This window comes from Vigna unguiculata, chromosome 3, assembly GCF_004118075.2.
Source record: "Vigna unguiculata cultivar IT97K-499-35 chromosome 3, ASM411807v1, whole genome shotgun sequence".
NCBI lineage: Eukaryota > Viridiplantae > Streptophyta > Magnoliopsida > Fabales > Fabaceae > Vigna > Vigna unguiculata.
In genome coordinates this window covers 47,375,405-47,397,324 of record NC_040281.1, presented here as the reverse complement: position 1 = coordinate 47,397,324, position 21,920 = coordinate 47,375,405, and the positions used below count along the sequence as shown (strand labels likewise).

General features: G+C 28.6%; 1 protein-coding gene across 2 annotated transcripts; it reads right to left on the bottom strand.

Annotated features, from left to right (window-relative positions):
- Nucleotides 1–16,545: 16,545 nt before the first annotated feature.
- LOC114179198 (EPIDERMAL PATTERNING FACTOR-like protein 2) lies at nucleotides 16,546–17,786 on the bottom strand. 2 transcript variants are annotated; one of them, XM_028065447.1, is made up of 3 exons: nucleotides 17,282–17,461; nucleotides 17,138–17,172; nucleotides 16,546–17,040 (listed from the first exon to the last, which is right to left on the bottom strand). In XM_028065447.1, exons 1-3 carry the CDS (start codon nucleotides 17,388–17,390, stop codon nucleotides 16,795–16,797), a joined length of 390 nt encoding a protein of 129 aa, XP_027921248.1. In that variant the 5' UTR covers nucleotides 17,391–17,461; the 3' UTR covers nucleotides 16,546–16,794. The 2 variants fall into 2 exon arrangements, with proteins under 2 accessions (XP_027921248.1, XP_027921247.1); XM_028065446.1 differs by lacking the exon at nucleotides 17,138–17,172 and having other exon boundaries at nucleotides 17,282–17,786.
- Nucleotides 17,787–21,920: the final 4,134 nt, after the last annotated feature.

Below are 21,920 nucleotides of genomic sequence, written 5' to 3'. Positions count from 1 at the left end.
TTGGCTTAGGCCGAGCTTAAAACGAGTTGGCTTGCGTCTCATTTGAGTCGAGTGAAATTGGGCCCAAAACAAGCTTGGTTTGGTTGGTTCAAATTAAGTTAGACTCACATGGGATCAAGAGGGATTGGGACAAGTTAATTAAACTCAAGTTGGATTAGTGATCGACCGATGTATTAGGCTTACATTGGTTTGAGACCATATTAAGCTGAATTGGGTTAACCACATATTAGGTCAATCTTAGGTCAAAATTAATGTCATTGAGAAAGTGTATTTAATCTATATTTCTTCCTTAAAGAATTTGAAAATATTTAAATCAATGTGATATAGTTAAAATGAATTTAGATTTTAAATCCAATATATGTCTTGATTTGGTTTGGATCTAGATTGAATCTAGTTTGAATTTTGAAAAATTCAATCTATGATCACTCTTACTTGCATGACTTCAATAAACTTAAAATACATTATAGTCGTACATCATCGACACAACTTTATTTCAACACTAAAAATAGAAAAACATAGATTAATAGTTATCAAAGTTGTGTTTGATGCACACGACTTCTATATTCATACACAAATTTTATTATTCACTTTGAAAAATCGAGAGTCGTTCTTTCATTGTAAATTTTTTTTCTTAATGATATCATGCCAACTTGACGCAACTTATTCATATTTGTAAAATTTAAAATGTTAGTCCATTTGTGTAAAATTGAATGAAAAATTATAGCGCTCTTAAAAATTTTCAAGCTTGTCTCTTAATAATTATATAAGTCAAATACATGTGCACTTGACCATAATTCAACTTGTATATGGTTTGTCATGATAAACTAATGTATTTGATAACTTAATTATTGTACTAAGTTGTCATTGACTTTTCCCTATTTAAATATATTTATGCTTTCTATTAGTTCTCAAGTAAAAAGTTTCACGTGGAATAATATGAAAGAAGGGAGTAATAATTTTTTTCTTCAAAAAATGAAAAGTTGATTTGAAAATTGTTATCCGAATTTAATAAATATTGGATGTATGACTTTGATAGTTGCGTAATATTAGAAGATTTTTTATTTTTATTAGAAAGATGACACAAAAAGGTTTACCACTTTTACGTAAAAGTTACCGTAATAATTGTGTATTTGTAAATTAAGGTCTTAAAAAGAAACAGGTTGGAATATCATGGTGATTGTAGTAAATATTCACATATATAAATTGTAGAATTGATTTTGGATTAAATTAACTTTCGTAATGGATCAGAAATTTTATACTACATTTTACTATTAACTTGTTTTTCAGAGTAAAAAGTCCAAACATAAATGACGCATTATTTTAGAAAGTTTTAACAAAACACATACACTACTCAAAATGTGAACTTGAACATTACATTGGATTAGGAAAGCTTTGCCAACACATGGTGATTGTGGCCATCGAATTTCAATTTTTGTTTTGGCAGACTAACAGGTTGCCAAACTGGCAGTGTTTGAGGCTGACACTGCTCTTCTCCTATCTCTGACTTACATCCGAGTTCAAATTTTAGCTCCATTTCTTACAATGTTTGCTGCTCATGTTTTTTCAACTTTCACCCATTAAGGAAAATAACGTAGTTGCAGTTTCTAGCTTCCTTGATATTGTAAAGGTTTCCATGGGGTAAAGTGGTGTTGCGAGAAGCCATGGAGGCCCAAAAGTTTTGAAAATGCATAAAAAAGAATAGGTTGGTGTTTGGATGGGTAAGAGGTGCAGACAAAGGCGTTAGACAATGATGTGGGTGTGGTAGTTCAGGTTGGCTCAGACCAATCAGCATCAGATTGGAACTAGAGTATGACTTGTTTTTCCACGCCACAGCAGAGCACAGGGATGGGGCAATTTCAAAAGTATCGCTGATATTTACAGCACAAAAAAACTAGAACTAAAGTGAAAGGCACAAGGCATGAGATGATAAAAGAATCAGAATCCCCTTTTGGTTCACGTGGTCCCTCAGCTTTTCAGTTGACTCTGTCTCTCTCTCTCTTTACCTTCGCACCAACATTCTCTTTTTTCTTTTTGATTCCACCCACGATAAATAAATACTTACACCATCTTCCTCTTCCTACTTCTCACACCCTCACGTGATCTTCTTCTCTTCAACTTTTCAATTCTAGGATAACAGAATTCCTATTCGCCTTTAACCAATAAAGCTTCTCTTCTTTATTAGCTAGATTATCACAATGACTTTATCATCATTTTGTCATGTATAGTTTCCTGGTTAATGCTGACTCTCTAGATAAAGCTCAACAAATATAGAATGTAAAGCAACGCCATTGGATTTTTTAGATCAAGCACTAAGTTTTATGGTGTAATAGAGATAGCTTCTTTCAACTTACCGTTCTCTCTCAAACTAGACCTATTTATAGTTCCAGAGATATAGCATTCACCTTTGTCAATATTGTTTGCTCTATCCTCCCATGAAAGACAAGCATAACTTAATTAAAAATTTTGGAAAGATCAAAATAATATATTCTAAATTTTTGTATATTTAATCATTGTCACTAATGTAATAAAAGTATATATGATTTAGTATTTAAATATTTTTGAATGTTTCTCCTTAAAAATATGATAGTTTTGAAATTGTATTTGATATGAAATCATTTTAATTAAGCCTTTTGATTTCATTTGTTTTACTAATCAAATATTCTCATATTTGATGAGAATGTTTGTCTGATATAAGTTCCAAAGAATCAATATAAGATGGTTCGTCTAATTCAATCGTTGGATCTTTAATATCACATTTGATAATATATCAAATAAATTTATTTTATTTTCATATTTACGGGTATCTTCGGTTTCATCACTTTAAAGAATGAATTTATTATTTCATTTTTCATCAACATACCCATTTTAAAAAAAGAATTTAAGACTAAAAGAGAATTTATCAAAATATAATTGGAAATTGAGAAACATAATTACTAAAAGAAAAATATATGATAATTAAGTCACAACTACAAAAATAGTTATAAAAAAACATATAGTACATAATTTCTACTTCTAGATTAATAAAAAAAATATATACTAAAAACTCATGAGATGAAAAACATACTAGCTAAAGCTGATATTTCACTATTAAGATATAATAGAATATTACCTTCTTTCATTTTAAGATATATATGGAAGAGAACACATGAAAAAAATGAAAACCAAAAAAATAAATTTACGTCCAGTTTTTTAATTTTTTCTTTTTAAAAAACATGCAAAAATAAAAGATGGATACAATACATGATAAACTTAAAAAATAATAAAAATAACTCAATAAATTTTTTTATTCTTTATTATATTTAATTTAGTTTTATATTATTTATTAACATTAAATATTATACTTTATAAAAGAATAAATAATTCTTCTAATTTAACTTTTATTTATATAATATATACTAAATATATTTTTAAAAAAATTAAAAATTTTGGACAGCCATGACCTTGAATATCAGAAAGATCCGCCCATGAAGCTATATGGTGTATGCGGTTCTAGCTTACTTCATGACAAACTTCTGTTTAACCGAGAAAAGTTACGTACACTATCATAAGGTATATTTTCCAATTATATTATTCATAGTTTCACGTAACCATTATACAGTATCTTTAAATACAAATTACAATTATATTATTATATCATACCGTTAACTATTTAAATGATATTATTAAAAACTAAATTAACGAAAATTAATAAAAAATGAAATTAAATTAAAAAAAGTTAGAATTAAATTAATAAATTTAACAAAAATAAAGACTAAATTAACATTTAAATATTTTTCTTAGTACTAACTCATTTTTATGCATAAAGGCAAAACGTGTCTGAACAATTTAATCAATCGAATATCCATTTAGGGTATTCACAAAATGGTAGTTAAAAAGCTAATTTCTTGTATTTTTATTTTTCAAAATTTTTTTAAACTGTGAGTCTATCTGGCTTTTCTTTTCATTTTTTATTAATTTTTCTTCGTATTCTGTTTAAGTTTTTAGAACATTTTCTTTACTATAAACATACTCTATAGTTCAAAAGGTAATTAAGTAAAAATAAATAACCAGTTAAAATCCGATTTACAATAAGTTTTCTTTTACTTTAATTTGTTTAACGTATTTTGTTTATATTCATAAGTATTTTAAGGTCTTACAAGTTTAATTAGTTAAAAATTCATTCTCTCGACTTTTTGATAAAAGTTTTCTTGTATTTGAAAGGATTTTTATTACATACTGAAATTCTTTTATAAAATTAAATTAAGAAAGATTTATTTATTTAATTAGTTAAATTTATTTTGAGTTAAAATGGTACACATAAGATGAAAAGAAAATATTAAAGAGATGATAGATTGTCAGATAAAATAAATAACTAATTTTGAATTTAAATTTAATTCCAGCCTTTCATAAATCAATTTATATTTATTTTGACGAGATGGACGACCGTTGAAGGCCTAATGTGTGGTTTTATATGTTTCAATGTTCTCTCTTACATATTTAATTAAATAGTTAACTTACTCTTATTTTTGTTTTTGTGATTTTTCTATAATTGTACTTTGACATGACATTAAATTTTTTGCATGAGTAAATGTTGAGAGTAGATGTTGAAAGACACCGGAAAAATTTCTATAATATATATATATATATATATATATATATATATATATATATATATATATATATATTAAATATTTATAAGTCATGAGAAAAAAAAAATACATACAAAAACACATATAAGATGTGTTTGGTGAAAAAACAATCAATTCAAAAAGAACTTGTCACATGATTTATTATAAATTTCTTTAATATACAGAGTACAAAAGATAGAAGAGAAAAAGGAAAACTTAATATGTATCATGAAAACATAATATTTACAAATAATACAAGAGTATAAAAAATATAATATCTCTATCACCCCTCTTAAGGTGGGCATGAATATTATAAAAGTCCAACTTGGAAGTAACAATCCGGAAAGCATAAGGATGCAATGACTTAGTAAACATATCAACAAGTTGATTTGTAGAAGAAACATGGAGAAGGTGGATAAGGTCACCAATAAACTTTTGTCGGATAATGTGACAATCGAGTTCTATATGTTTGGTTCTCTCATGAAAAGTGAGATTCTTGACAATGTGAATAGCGAAATTGTTGTCACAAAAGGTAGTATATGGAGTGGGAACAAAAAAATGCAAATCTTGAAGGAGGTATTGAATCCATTGTAGTTTACAAGTCAGAGATGCCAAGGCGTGATACTCAGCCTCAGAAGAAGACCATGAAACAGTGGTTTATTTCTTAAACTTCCAAGTAACCAAAGAGGTGCCTAAGAAAACACAATATCCAGAAATAGAGAGTTTGGTAGTGGCACATGTTGCCCAATTAGAATCAAGAAACGCCTAAATTTTAAGAGAGGTGTTTGACTTGTACAAAAGGTCATGTCCAGGAGCATGTTTTAAGTACAGAATGATCCATAAAGTCGCTACATATGTGGTTCATGAGGAGAAGAAACAAACTGGCTAAGTTATTGGACAACAAAACTAATATTAAGCCTGATGTTACTTAAGTAAAGTAATCATCCAATCAGACGCCGAAAGAAAGAAGGATTTGATAGAAGAGAAATACCAAGTGGAGACTTCATTTAGATCTCTTCATGTAAGTCTCTATGGAGGAAAGCATTATCAACATCCAACTGATGAATAAACCAATCACTAGCACTGACCAAGGCTAAAAGGATGTGTATAGTAATAAGATTGACAACAGGGGAGAAGGTTTCGAAATAATCAAGTCCCTCGATTTGAGTAAAACCCTTAGCCACACCAACCGTGCTTTAAACCTATCAAATATGTCATCTGGATTATGTTTGAGTTTGTAAACCTAACGGCAACCAATTGGCTTGATGCCAGAAAGATGCACTAAAATCCAAGTCTGGTTTCTGTCAAGAGCATGTAACTTAGCATCCATAACCTGTTTCCAACAATCATGTTGAGCAACTTCTTTTGAAGTAGAAAGGTTCATCTTGGACAGTAATATTATGACAAAAGGCAGTATGGTCAGAAGGAGAAATATTAAGTGTAAGTTCTCATTGTTATATATCTTAAGGCAATGCCAAAAGATAAGAAGTGATGAGTGCAAATTTATGTCTTTGTTTAACTTTTAGACTTGCTTTCTTTTTTGAGTTTTGTGCTTTAAAATGTTATTTTTATTAGAATTTATTCTAAGATAGATAATTGATATTAAGAAATAAAAATGTGTTAAAAATAGTTTTTTAGCGTTGGACTAGTGAAAATAATGTATTGGAAAATTTCACATGGCCTAGGATAAACTAGGGAGTGAATCTTGGTGATTATATCATGGACTCTAAGTCCACATTTTAAATTTGTATTTGACCTTTATTATACTCTTGTAATCGAGTATTGTGAGGTTTGAGTTTAACTATTGTTTCGAAAAATGTGTATGTACTACTTGAGGTCAAAAGACATGGAGATGTAGTTTATGTGTTTATAAATTTTTACATAATGTTATCCTCTGGTTGTCTTTAGACAACGATAGTGTTTTTTCTCCAATTTTGAGATTTTTATTGTCTAATAACAGAGTAATTCTTTGAAATAAAGACAATAATGCTCTTAATTAATCATGAATTGTTCTCGACAAGTGGCTCAAAAGCTATCATTTTGTAAGATTTTTTCATTATATGTTGTGTGGTTGCAGGTTAATATGACCTTTCATGTCAGAAAAAAATATTTCGTTGTTGATGCATAAACACTTAAATACTTTAAAATCAAATTGAAAATCATATATTTGCTTTCCCACTAAACAAATTGATCGAAAGTTATTCTGAAAGGATCAAATCCTAGTCCTCGATAAAAACACACACACACATATATATATATATATATATTACTTAATCATTATAAAATTTAATTATATATATATATATATATATATAAAATTAAATTTTATAATGATTAAGTAAGAAATTATATTTAAAATAATTTATAGTCAGCTCATTATGTAAACATATTTTATATTATATTATATAAAAATTGAAATCTTTAACCAATTCTTATAAATAATTTTTCGAACAAGCGAATAGAATTGTATTAACAGATTAATTAATTTGAGTTACAGAATTTCTATAAGTTAAAATTAAAATTATACCATGTTTATACTTATTCTGTTTTGAGATAAAAGTTATTTTTTAGATCGATTATAATGATTAGTCTTTAAATGTTTTTCGTTAATTTACTTATTTATATTTTCTATTCTATTCTAATATTAAAAATGAATTAAAACAAAAAATTTCAATGAATTATTGAATTTTTATTGTCCATTATTTAACTTGAACATATTAGAAGAAAATTATTTACAGAAAAATTGATATATTTTAATAATTAAGTAAAATGAAATTAGAATTCTGGATGGCTATTTAAAAAAAATCAAATTTAAGGGCTTCCTGAAATAAAATTGAAGTTTAAAGTGTTTATAATAAAAATGTGATAAAGGTTAAGGATCAATTAAAATTTAAGGTGTCTACTTGAAATGAGAGAAAGTTTAGGGTCTAAACACTTGTTTACCCATTATATATATATATATATATATATATATATAATGTTTTAATTTATGATATAGTTGTTTTTAATTATTGAATAATTTGTTCTAATAGTTTGTTAAAATTCAATTAGGAATAAGATCACAATAGATTAAAAGATACAAGTATTTAAAAAGAAATAGTTATACTACTAACAATCAAACAAGAATAGTTTTGACAGGAAAAAGAAAGAAAGTAGAAAATATAATTATTTTTAGATGTTTGGATAATAAACTTAATTTTACATAGTGAGATATAAATTATAATACTAGTTTTATTAGGTATTCCTTTTTCAAAAATAGGTGTGGTTTGCTTGTTTATAATTATTTATCATAAGTTTTGGTTTGGTTTTCTTATAACTTTTTGTACTTATTTTTTACATTTACTGCTGATGTACTGTAAGTGATAAGTAGAACTCGTCAAAAGTCTTTGTAGCAATGTTATTTTGATGGCATTTAATAAAACGATTTTTAAATTATTCAGTAGGAAAGAGAATAAAAATATACGTTTTTATTTGTTTAGTCAAACAGAAAATATACATATTTTTTCTTTATTATCTTTTTAGTTTTCCACACATTATATTTATCTCATAGTCTTATATATTTTTGTTTTGTTTCTAAAAAATATATAAAAGATAGACATAAAATTATTATTTTTACTCTTATTTATCATTTATTCTCTTTCATTTTTTTTTTAAAATCTCTTTTTTCTCATTTTATACTTAAATATTAATTTAATAGTTAATATTATTTTTTTATCTAATTATCCTTTTGTGTATTCATTTTGTATCAATATAGAAGAAAAATAATATACCATGTGTTTTTTCAAAACCAAATTTTAAGTGTAGCTTGATTATCAAATATTTTTCTTTTAATAATCATGTCTCAATTTTTTAGTAGATTATGATAAATTATTTTTTAATATTAAACTTAAAAGAATAGGTATATTGATAAAGAAATGATTAGTTTAAAATTTCAACCCAACATTTTATTGTTGATACTCATAACCATCCGAATTTAAAAAAAATTATCAACATTCTTGAGTAATGTCAATCTTTGACAATAATAGGAAAGTCAATGACATTTTACTTAATTAATCGTTTAATTTATCTTATTTTAACTTTTTTTGTTTCTACGTCTAAATAGAAAGATCATTTTTTGCAATGAAGATTATAAAAATAAGATTGCAAAATAAAATGAAAGATAAAATTCTTGCCAATAATATAGTTATTTACATTGAAAAAGAAATAATTACAAATTTTAGTTCTCATTCAACTATTAATGAATTCAAGATTTTTGAATGTATTATTTTGGCTCCCTCAAAATTCTCGACCAAGATCCGCCACCGACTATAATAATATCCTGTTGACTGGTTAGCTTAAAATTTGTACATCTACTCGACGAAAACCATCCTCTAAATTTTTTTAAAAAGTTAAATTGTATTTTTTTATAATATTTATTTTTAAATCAACTCAAATGTTTGTATAGAAATTATTGAACTTTACATATTTTAAAAATATATAATCATTTGAAATATAAATTCGAATAAAAAAACAATATATTAAAGTATGATATAATAAAATACAAATATAAATAAAGTTTGATGTAAAATATAAATTTAAAAGGAGTTGAAAATTTTGATAAATTTATTTTATTTTGTGAAATGCAATTGACAAACAAGTTTAACATATTTGTTAGTTGAAATTAATTTTGAATTTTTTTTTTCTATTAACAACTTTAAAACAATTTTAGATAAAGTTTGATGTAAATTATAAATTTAAATAAACTTAATCTTGTTAAAAGTATTTAATAAAAATATCAAATTTAATTAAAATATTTGTATATCATTTATATAAAAATTGAATTTGATTTGTGACTAAATTGAGACAAAATAAAAATACAGGTACCAAATTGAAAATGAGAAATGGCACCTATCGTGATAGTGACGCGTGACACTGCTTCTACTGACACACATCATTGTCACTCAGTGGTGTATCTTCACCAATAATTTAGGAGGAGTCAAAATAGTACATTCAAAATTTATATATTTAATTATTGTCAATAATACATAATTCTGTATATATATATATATATATATATATATATATATATATATATATATATATATATAAAATAAAAGAAATCATATATATAAAGAATTGTCATTCATTCATTCAGATTCTCGAATTGATCAATAATTTTGAATAAGAAGTTATTTCGTTTTCAATGTATATAATAATATTGTAAGCAATAAATTCATCTTTTATTTTATTCTACAATCTTGTTTTGATAATTTTCATTGCAAAAAATGATCTTTTGTGTTTAATTGTAGAAATAGAAAGAGTTAAAATAATCCGAAGTAGACAATCAATCAAGTAAAATGTTCTTGACCTTTATGTTTTTGTCAAAGATAGACATAATTCAAGCATGGTTTCAAATTTGGATGGTTAGAAGCATCAACAAGAAAATGTTGAAGTTGAAATATTAAACTAATATTCTTTTCATCAATATTCTTTTTTAGTTTAAGAATAAAAAATAATTTATCATAATCTAATAAAAAATTGATACGTAATTATTAAAAGAAATATATATGATAATCAAGCCATAATTAAATCAGGTTTCGAAAAAACATACTATATTTTTTTTTCTTCTATATTCATAAAATAATAATATATATAAAAGGGTCATGAGATAAAAAATAATGTTAACTATTAAACAAATATTTAGATTTCAAGTGAGACAAAAAGGTTATCATTTTTTTCAAGAATGGATGAGAACAAATGAAAGAATGAGAGTAAAAATAATGAGTTTGTATCTATTTCTTTTTTATTCAAAAACAAGAAGAAAGGAGAACAAGAGAGGGATTAATTTGTGGAAAACTCAAAAGACAGTGAAAAAAAATAAAAAATATCTTTATAAATATATTTATTTTTTATTGTATTTAATTTTATGTTTTATTATTTATTGGCATTAAATATTGTAATTTACAAAAAAAATAAAAAAATAACTAATTTAATTTTCATCGATTCTTAACATATATTACATATAACTAAAAGAAATTCAAAATATTTTAAAAATTTCTAATATATATATATATATATTATTTAAAAAAATTTCAAAAATTTCAATCTCTCTCATGATTTATGTCACCTGATACAACGTCAACTTGACGTATAACAAACTTTTAATATTAATATAAAAATTAAATTAAATTAAATAAAAATAAAATAAATAAAAATTTAATAAAATCATGAACTCGCACATTATACATCTTTAACGTACAAATGAAAAAAATTTGATTACATCAAAATTTTCAAAATAAAAATTAAGAAAAAAAAGACCAAATCAATATTTTTTTACAAATTAACAACTAAAACATGATTTAACATAAATAACTTTAATATATATATATATATATATATATATATTATTTTTATCATTTTATTTAATAAAGCCTGCGACAAATCGATGTAGTTAGAAACCTATTTTTATCCTTATTAATAACTTGCATTTTTACAAAGAAAAAAAAAACTAAAGCAGATTTCGTATATTCGAAACTTTGTATCGTGTTATTGGTTTAGTCATGTCTGCAGAAAGAAAATATTAAATCTGAGATTTTGAGCACGGTAGGATGTAAGAACCAGGAAAGACGGGACAGCGCAGAATCCCATCTACCTTCTGTCATCATCTTTATTCTCATTTACATCTCAATCATTTTTTATAAAAAAATTATTATTTTGACATTTAATAAAATTTTTACACATATCTTATATCTTATATTTCTTATTTTCTTTTAATCTCTCTTCTTTCAAATATAAAAGTCAATCTTTTTAATGAACAAAATATTCATAAAATGAATTCTGAACTCAACTGATGCAAAATATTCTTAAAAAAACATTTCCTTCTATGAATAATAAGGAATACCCTTTTCTTCCTTCTTTCATCACTCCTAAATTGTGAATCGGGGTAACCCCTCACCCTTACATTACTCCAAAATGACAGTTAATCTCCTCAAATGTACATTTGCCATGGATGAAATATTAGAATATAAGTCAAGTGTAACGTTTTGTTGTTGCCATTTGTTATAACACTCACACCTGTCATAACTACTTTTTTACTTTTCTGTTCCTAGATCTGTTGCTTTCTGTATATAATACAGCTTCTGTATAACGTTTCTAATAATGAGAATACATTGAATTCTCTCTCTCTATACCACTCTACTTCTTTCTCCTAAAATCCTATATGGTATCTAGAGCTACCTACGATTGTTAAAAGGGGGCACGTGGGTTTATCGATCAAGAAACTGCCATGGTTGGAGTAGGAGGAATGATGCAGGGAGCGTTGCCGGTGTTTGACGGAAAGTCGTTCGATGACTGACGCATCAAGATGCAGCCATCTTTGGCTTCCAAGATGTTGCAGATGTTGTGCTTGATGGATTGCCTGAATTGGGAGCAAAGGCAACTGACGAAGAGAAGAAAAATTACAAAGCCCAGCAGAAACTTGACAGTAAGGCTCGTTATATTCTTTACCAATGCGTGGGTCCGAAGGTGTTTCATAGGATTTCAAAGGCTGAAACAGCCAGAGAAATATGAGAGATCTTAGTCAAGACCTATGGTGATGGTGATCGAAGTAAGAAGGTGAAAATGAAAACTCTACGAAGGCAATTTGAGTGCTTGGCCATGGAGGATAATGATACTGTGGCAGACTACTTTGATAAAGTGCAAGAGCATGTGAATGCTATGCGTGCGTGTCGGGACACAATCACTGATCAATATGTTGCTGATAAGATTCTAAGGTCACTCTCACCGATATACGATCACATAGTGGTGGCTATTGAAGAAACACGAGATATGGAAACCATGGGATTGGAAGAGTTGCAACATACGTTGGAGTCACATGAACACAGGCTAAATGAGCGCAAACAGTTTCAAGATCAAGTTCTGCAGGCTCGATCTCAGTATCGTGGAAAAGAAAAAGGGTCCAAGAAGTACAATAAGAAGAATGATAAGCGTAAAGAAACTCAAGAACAACACAAGAAAGACTCGAGTGATCAAGAAAGACGTAAAGATCACAAGACAGATCAAGGTTCTGATGGAGAATAGAATTGGAAGTTCGACAAACGGAAGGTGAGATGCTTTAACTGTCAAAAGTTGGGTCATTTTGCTAAGGAGTGTTGGAAGGGAGATGGAGCTAAGAACAAACCGAAAAACCAAGCACACCTGGCGCAAGATGAAACGTCAGATTCTGAACCAGTCATGTTAATGGCTAAGACTGATGGAGATGAGGCAGAGTGCAGTTCCTGGTATTTGGATTCGGGGTGTTCAACCCACATGACTGGCCGAAAGGAGTGTTTCGTGGAGATGAAGGAAGTTGCTAATGGAAAGATCAAGTTTGCAGATAACAGAAGCTTGACTGCAGAGGGTTCTGGAAGGGTTGTTTTGCGGGATAGTAGTGGAACGGAAGTGGTGATTGAAGAGGTATTATATGTCTCTGGGTTAAAAACAAATTTGCTAAGCCTGGGACAACTTTTACAAAAAGGTTTCACGATGCAGATGGAGGACAATTACCTCAGTGTGTTTGATCAGAATGGGAGGTTAACCATTAAAGCAAAACTTTCCCAAAATAGGACTTTTCGTGTTATAATGAGTGCTGTCAATCATCAATGCTTTGCCCTTTCAGAAAAGGATGCAGAATGGTTATGGCATATGCGTTTTGGTCACTTGAATTTCAAGGACCTATCTCGTTTGAGTAAAGACTCAATGGTTAAAGGGCTTCCGCTGGTTAAAGTGCCTGAAAATGTGTGCAGAGAGTGTGTTCAATGTAAACAAACAAGGGGAAGTTTTTCGAAATATCTGCCACAAAAGACAACAAGCAAACTTGAAGTAGTGCACTCGGATGTGTGTGATCCCATGCAAACAGAAACTCCTGGAGGCAACAGGTACTTTGTGCTTTTCGTTGATGATTTAACAAGGAAGGCTTGGACATATCTTGTTAAGCAAAAGAGTGAAGTACTCGAGGTGTTTAAATGTTTCAAGACCTTAGTTGAAAGATAAAGTGGTGAGAAAATCAGATGTCTTAGATCAGATGGGGGTGGAGAGTACACATCTACTTATTTTAAGAAGCTTTGTGAGGATGAGGGTATTGTTCATGAGGTCACACCTCCTTACACTCCTGAACACAATGGAACTGCAGAGAGAAAGAACATAACACTACTGAATATGGTACGTTGCATGCTCAAGAGCAAAAATCTTCCAAAGTTTCTATGGGGAGAAGCAGTTATTACAGCAACATATATTCTTAATCGATCTCCCACAAAGAGGTTGAAGAATATAACAGCAGAGGAAGCATGGACTGGTGTTAAACCAAGTGTGGAACATTTGAGAGTGTTTGGCTCTGTTTGCTACAAACATGTGTCAGATCAACTAAGGAGAAAGTTAGATGATAAAAGTGTACCGTTGCTGCTGATTGGTTTCCACTCCACTGGTGGATACAAATTGTTTGATCCCAACACAGGGAAAGCAATAGTGAGTAGATATGTGGTAGTAGATGAAGCTGCTGAATGGGATGAGAAGACTAGTCAGCAAGCACAACCGACTATTGTGATAAATGAAGATGGTGCAGATAAAAACTCTGGTTCTAGGAATGATGATGTGAATGTTAGAAAATCATCCAGAACCACTCAGGTACCATCCCATCTAAGGGATTATGATTTGTCTTATGAAGCAGTTGTGACCTCAGATGGAGATTTTGTGCACTATGCTCTCATAGCTGAGTCTGAGCCACTGAGTTATGAGGAGGCTGTGTCTGATGAAAGGTGGTGGAAGGTCATGAAAGAGGAAATTGAAGCAATTGAAAAGAACCACACATGGGAGTTAACTGAGCTTCCATCTGGGAAGAGGCCAATAGCTTTGAAGTGGGTTTACAAGTCAAAGGTAAACCCACAGGGAGTCGTTACAAGGCACAAGGCCAGGCTTGTGGCCAAAGGATTTTTACAGCAAGCTGGAGTTGATTATGGTGAAGTGTTTGCACCAGTGGCTAGGATTGAGACTATCCGATTAGTAGTCTCTCTTGCTGTACATTTTCACTGGTTACTACATCAACTTGATGTAAAGTCTGCTTTCTTGAATGGTAATCTTGAGGAAGAAGTCTATGTAGTACAGCCACAAGGTTTTGAGGTTAAAGAGCATATAAACAAGGTGTATAGGTTGAGGAAAGCTCTTTATGGACTCAAGCAGGCTCCAAGGGCCTGAAACCAGAGAATTGATAGCTTCATGAGTAGTATTGGATTTGGAAAGTGTGCGTCTGAGCATGGTGTTTATGTCAGGATTAGTCACAAGGATGGAAAAACTGATAAGTTGATAATCTGCTTGTATGTTGATGATTTACTCATCACGGGCAGTAGTGAGGAGTTGATTTCAAAATTCAAAGGTGAAATGTTAAATGAATTTGAAATGAGTGACTTGGGTAGGCTGAATTACTTTTTGGGCATAGAATTTACAGAAACTCAGTCTGGTCTGATCATGCATCAGGGAGGTTTTGAGGAAGTTTGAAATGCATCAAAGCAATTCAGCCAACACACCAGCTGAAGTGGGTTTGCATTTGGAGAAAGAACCCGAGGAGATGAGTGTAGATCCTACTGGATACAGGAAGATAGTTGGGAATTTGAGATACTTATGTAATACAAGGCCTGATCTATGTTTAAGTGTTGGACTGATCAGTAGGTACATGCAGAACCCGCGCCAGTCACACTTAAATGCTGCAAAAAGAGTGTTGCGGTACTTGCAGGGCACTTGTGATTTTGGAATTCTTTTCCCGAAAGCTGAGACTGAACCTGGGTTGAGTTTAACTGCATATCAGATGCAGACTGGTGTGGGGACAAGTGTGATAGGAAAAGTACAGCTGGGTACATCTTTCTTGGAGACTCACCCATCTCATGGAGTTCAACTAAGGAATCAGTGGTGGCTTTATCATCTTGTGAGGCTGAGTATATTGCAGCCCGTGAAGCTAGTTGTCAAGCAGCATGGTTGAGTTCATTAATAGAGGGACTGAAGTTTGATTTAGGTGGAAGAGTAAGGCTACTTGTTGACAACAAGTCAGCCATTAATCTGGCAAATCATCCTGCTTCTCATGGAGAAGCAAGCACATCGAAACAAAGTACCACTTTATACGTGAGCAAGTGAATAAAGGGAGGCTTGATCTTATACATTGCAGATCAGAGATGCAGTTAGCAAACATACTCACTAAAGCTTTGAAACGGGACAGATTCAAGGATTCAAGGAACCTGATTGGTGTTATAAAGCTTGGGTGATGTTTTGGCTTAGGGAGGTGTATTAGAATATAAGCCAAGTGTAACGTTTTGTTGTTGCCATCTGTTATAACACCCACATCTGTCATAACTACTTTTTTACTTTTCTGTTTCAAGATCTGTTGCTTTCTGTATATAATACAAGCTTCTGTATAACGTTTCTAATAATGAGAATACATTGAATTCTCTCTCTGTACCACTCTACTTCTTTCTCCTAAAATCCTATATCAACCAAATAAAAAATAGGTAATAGGAGGTTTTAGTTTGTTCAAGTGTAAAAAGGGACTACTAGTCTTGTCTAAATATTTTCTAAATCAAGGGCATTTGACAGTTCTGATGAACAATGAAAAAAATCAAGATTCGCTGGCTACAACAACTACGAGGAAGTAAAAAAATCAATCTTTTTAACACGTCAAACACGAAAATAAAGAGGGCAATCAAAGATTAACACGTCAATTTTTTTATCAGATGCTTCCTCCGTTTACGCATTGCAGAGGTGGTTTACACACTGCAGAGGTGGCTGCTATAAAAAAGTACTGACAATAAAATTTCTCAATCAGAAAAACGAGACTACAAACAAAAGAGAGAAGAATAGCAGGGCATGGCATTAGATTTTCAAAATCAAGAGTCCGTTCATGGAACATGTTAGGTGAAATCTTTCTTAAAATCTCAACTTACATTAATATCTATTTGTTCTTGTAATAACAGAATGTTTGAAATAATTCAGAGTAAATCACACGCTCTAAAATGTTGGAACGAATAAAGTTATATAAAGGAGAGAGCATCCGGGGCTATGAAATAATTTACAAAGTAAATTAGATGAAAGCTAAAAGGTAAAAACTGAAAAAAAGAATGACTTGAGAGTGTATAATCATGTACAGAATTGAGAACTTGATATCCTTGATATACGAAAGAACTAATGGGATTCAGGGGTTGAAAATGAGGTTCCCACATTTACATTTCCAACTCATGGGCTTGTAGTTGGAACTGCCACCAAGCCTGGCATATGCAACCGAAGAAAACTTCCAAGAGTTTTTCTTTCCGTTCTGCGCCTGGGGATTTGTAGGCACCTGGATTGCCTCACAGTGCTCACATGATCTGCACCTTCTCTCACATTTTGGTGGCCTTGACCCTATTCTTGGCCTCATTATAGCTTTATCCTCACTTATTGTCTGCAGAAAATCATCATCATTCCAGTAAACAAAAAAACATATTTCCCTGTGTCAAACAACTCAACAGAGAAATATGAAAACTTTTGCCTAGTTTTACCTGATGAAAATCACTTAGTTTTTTTGTCATTCTACCTGTTAGAACAAAGAGAGAGAGAGAGAGAGAGAGAGAGAGAGAGAGAGAAAACACGACAATGTTAGTTTTAACATACTTTGCACTCAGGTTTCAAAAGTGATCATTTACCTTCAATAAGGAACCCCTTATGGATCCAGCTTGAAACAATGAGAAACAGAAGACAAATGCAAAGGAAGCCAAGTCTTTGACCACAAATGAGATGATGATCGAAGCCCATTTTAGTGTGAAACTTTTGTGAGGAATGAGAGGGGTATTGAGGAAGAGAATGTAGTAAGTGAGGGAATGGAGGAAATGAATGGGATGAAATGAGGAGCAGTAAGTGAATGAGAGCATAAATATTTTGGGAAGATATGTTTATGTTGTTGAGGTGATGGAACATGGAAAGACAAATGAGAAAATTGCAGAAGTGGAAGAAAAGGAGGACCCCCGAAAAGGGAAAGACTTGTCCTTCGATTGGCGAGCCCCTACTGAAAGAAGAAGCAGAGATTGTATAATAATTGTTGGAAAGAAGAAGGCTCACAACCCTGAGGACTGCAAGTAGATGATATATGAAGGACTTATAGCACCACAAACAGCAAAACGCCACAAATCTCACTAGATGTGAGGGACAACTTCCCACTACCAGACATGCAATTACAGCTGTGGATTTTCATTTCTTCGTTTCTTATACATGCATACATGCACACCCAAACATCTCAATATAATATAATATAATATAATACGCTTTACTTTTTTATTCTATTTTAACTTTTAATATATAGTAGGAATGGGGTGTTGTACAAATTTATGGGTTTTCTGTACTATGCACCCTTGCAGTCCCACCTTCTCACGGCACATCCTTCTCTCTCCTCGTCTCCGAAAGAGAAAGAACATTACAAAATCTCTTGCCAGTTACTGTGTACTAGTGTGTGCATGTGTATATATATAATTTTTTTTTTAATTATTATGCAATCACATGAAATAATGGCAATCACTCTTCTACTTCTTTTTTTCAGTTGGGGAAATCTGATTATCTGATAGCATGAGCCTAGGTTCACATGGCACACTCGGAAAAGAAATAGACTCAAATAGATAATGAAAAAAAATAAAATCAGTATTTCGGTTGTAGTCCACGGGAACGAACACTAGATTAGTGATAAACAATCTGTGATCTTGCGTTATTTGTAAACTTTTTTTTTTCTTCAAAGATATCGGGATTTTAGATATCAATAGCAAATATAAATGAATAGTGTTTGAGATTAAATTTCAATTTTCCAAAACTCTAATGGATTATCTTAATCACTTATTCATATCAATTTTTATTTATGTTACAGATTGATTAATATCATTAACTATTGATTTTTTTTAATAATTAACTTACAAGTTGTGTTATTTAATTTTAAATTTTCAAGTGCTTAGAAAGAGAACTTGCGTTAAAATCAACATTGCCGATCAACTATATAGATTGTATATCTGAATATTCAACTCGGATCCGTAAGAGACTAATAATGGCGTGTTTGTGTGTGTAGATGTCTTGTAGCAGAGAGTGGATTAGCGAGATTTTTTTTATTCATTTGCGATGATTTGAGCAAATGCACAAGAGACGATTTGCATAATGAAATCAAATTACAATCTTCAGCGGGAAGAAAAGATTTGAGGTGGAAACTTACGCAATTACTATATTGGCCCTTCTGCTGCAACATTAATAATAATAATAATTATTATTATTTATTTTATAAAAATACTAGTAGACTGATCGGTGTGTACTCACATTATTTTTTTTATGTTATATATTAAAATAATAAAGTATTGAAAATATTGTATAATGAAATATTATGAAAATTATGTTGTATTGTTGTAAATGTTGTTATTAAAGTAATCAAATAGTAAATGTAAGTGATGTAACAAAAATTTCAATTTTAAATATAATAAATAAAATTGATATCATAATATATATTTAAATATAATAAATAGAATTGATATCATAAATAATGCAGTTAATTAATTTTATAAAATAATTATAATAACATCTAACATGTGTACGTTTTTTTTGATCTTTTCAGAATAATAATATAATTGTTATTATATTTATTTAATCATTAAACATACTAATAACAATATAAATAATAAATTTTAAAAATTTTGAAAAGATTAAAAATCTATTTAACAAAAGTATTTAGTATAACAACGTTTTTAATAATTAAAAAAACATATAATAATAACACCACTACGAGTAGTAATAATAATAATAACAATAATAACAAACTAATGATAATAATAATGTTTAAATTATAAATATTAATGTCAATGTTAATACTAAGACTAAAGTTAACGATAATAATTCGATAATAATATATAATTATATATAAATATATACATCAATAACAAAACAAATAAAAATGACAAGAAATTAAAATACAATCCCGTAGTAAATTAAATTAAGATGTGTGTCAAACTATAATAATAATAATAATAATAATAATAATAGTAATACCACTATAATAATATTATGTAGTGATAAAAATAATAAAAATAATAATAATACAACAACAACATATATAAAAAGATACACATTTTGTTATCATTTTACTAATTTAAGTAACTATTTTTTTAATTCAAAAAATCACATAGATTTAGAGATAAAATGAACACTAAAACAAATTAAAAGTGCAGGTAATTGAGATATAATCTCGTAGTAAATAAAAGTAAGATGTGTATCTAACTATAATAATAATAATAATATTATTATTATTATTAACACTAAAATAATATCGCGTAGTGATAATAATAATAATAATAATGATAATAATACAATTATATATAAAGAGATAAACATCTTTGATGTCCTTTTTTGTTTTTTCAATTTTATTTATAATAAAAAATTATTTTTTTAATTTTATTATTTTACTAATTTTAGTAACTATTTTTTAAATTGAAATAATTGTTCAAATGCAAAGAGAAATGAACAACAAAACAAATAAAAAGGGTAAGTAATTGAAACATAATTCCAACATAGTAAGTAGAAATAAAATGTGTAGCTAACCATAATAATAAAAAACAACAACAACAACAACAATCATAATAATAATAATAATAATAATAATAATAAGAATAACTATTATAATAATTATAGTTCTTATTAATAATAATAATAATATCATTATAACAATATTCTGTAGGGATAAAAATAATAATAATACAATAACTACATATATAAAAAAATACATATTTGTTTTTACAATTTTATCCTCTTAATTATTATAATTAATATTATTAAACATAATAATATTATTTATAATTAATATTATAGTTGAAATCGTAAATAAATGAAAAAATAAGAATAAACTAACTTTTGTAGGATTTAAACTTGGATTCTTTTGTCCTAGAGTTTTTAAATAACGAAAAAATTAATTTTTATAATACGTATCAATATGGATAATGTAATAATTTTAATAATATTTTTTTTTAATATATAATAGATTGGATAACATATATCAATTTTGATAATATAAGATCTTCTTTCTGAAAGCGCGGAAAAGACACACTTTGCGTTAGAAAAGTAGAAAATTGCTAGAGAGGCTAAAGTTGATACAGCGGACACTTGCCATTGCAAAAAAAATAGAGATTGTAGTTTCAGAGAAGATAGGAAAGGAAAAACCACCTAAAAGAGAAGAAGAGTCTCAAAACAAAACCTAATTTTTTCTTATCAATTTAATAATTTAGTTATTTTATTTAATAAATGATTATTTAAAAATGAGTTTGATTTCACGAATTCCAAAATAATTCTTTTCACCTATCACATCCTCACCTCATCAAGATTTTCTTCTTTCTCAATATAATATATTTTATTTAAAGAAATTTTAATTTTTTATTTTATTAGTATATAATATATTATATTATAAATAATTTTAATCTATGATATCTTTTATTCTTTTATATTTAAATAATTTAATTTATATTATATTAATTTATGTGATTATATAATTAATATATTTTACTAGATATACTTGTGTCCCGTGTTTCAAATAAATACAAATAAATTATTTTATATAAAAAATAAAAATAAAGATAAATACACAGATAATGCAAACTGAAAATCTTAACAAATTATATCGAATCAAAATTAAAAATCTTAACGAAATAATCTTCAAATATATCTATTTGAATATCTTTATATCTCATTTTTTGGATAATAAAATCGTATACATGCCCTATAGAAAGGAATTGGAGTACTTACTCTTTTAATATTCTTTGAAAAGAAACAAGATGACTTCCAAAAGGACGGAATATTTAGTATTGTTTCGTATTAATTTTTGTCTTCTCTCAAGAAACTCCTCAAAGTACAAAGAAGAGGAAACTAAATGGTGGGATATTGGAGAAGATGACTTTTCATTGGAAGACAACGAAATTCTTCATATTGCTAGCCTATCTCTTGATGAACCAGAATTAGAAGAAGTATTTTTCAATAAAGATGAACAAATATGAGAGCATTATGATTTACAAACATTTTTCTTGTTTTTCTTTTGTTAGACTTTGTTTTTTATAATGGTTTATCTTGATTATTTCTATTAGATCATGAAGTATAATTGGTATATATGAACTGTAATGATATATATATATATATATATATAACGGTGGAGCATCATAGGGACAGGGAGCCACGGCTCCCCAAAAATTTTTGGATTGTTTTTATATATATTTATATACTATTTTTAAATTATAATTATATATTATTTATATTATAGAAAATAATAATAAAAAATAAAAT

What these genes read in the sequence shown, in the direction of transcription:
- LOC114179198 (XM_028065446.1), bottom strand. Translation starts at nt 17,506, where the DNA reads ATGCTCTCATTCACTTACTGCTCCTCATTTCATCCCATTCATTTCCTC. An exon ending in TAAGGGGTTCCTTATTGAAG is followed by an intron (nt 17,041 to 17,281) that starts GTAAATGATCAC and finishes GATTTTCTGCAG; the next exon opens with ACAATAAGTGAGGATAAAGC.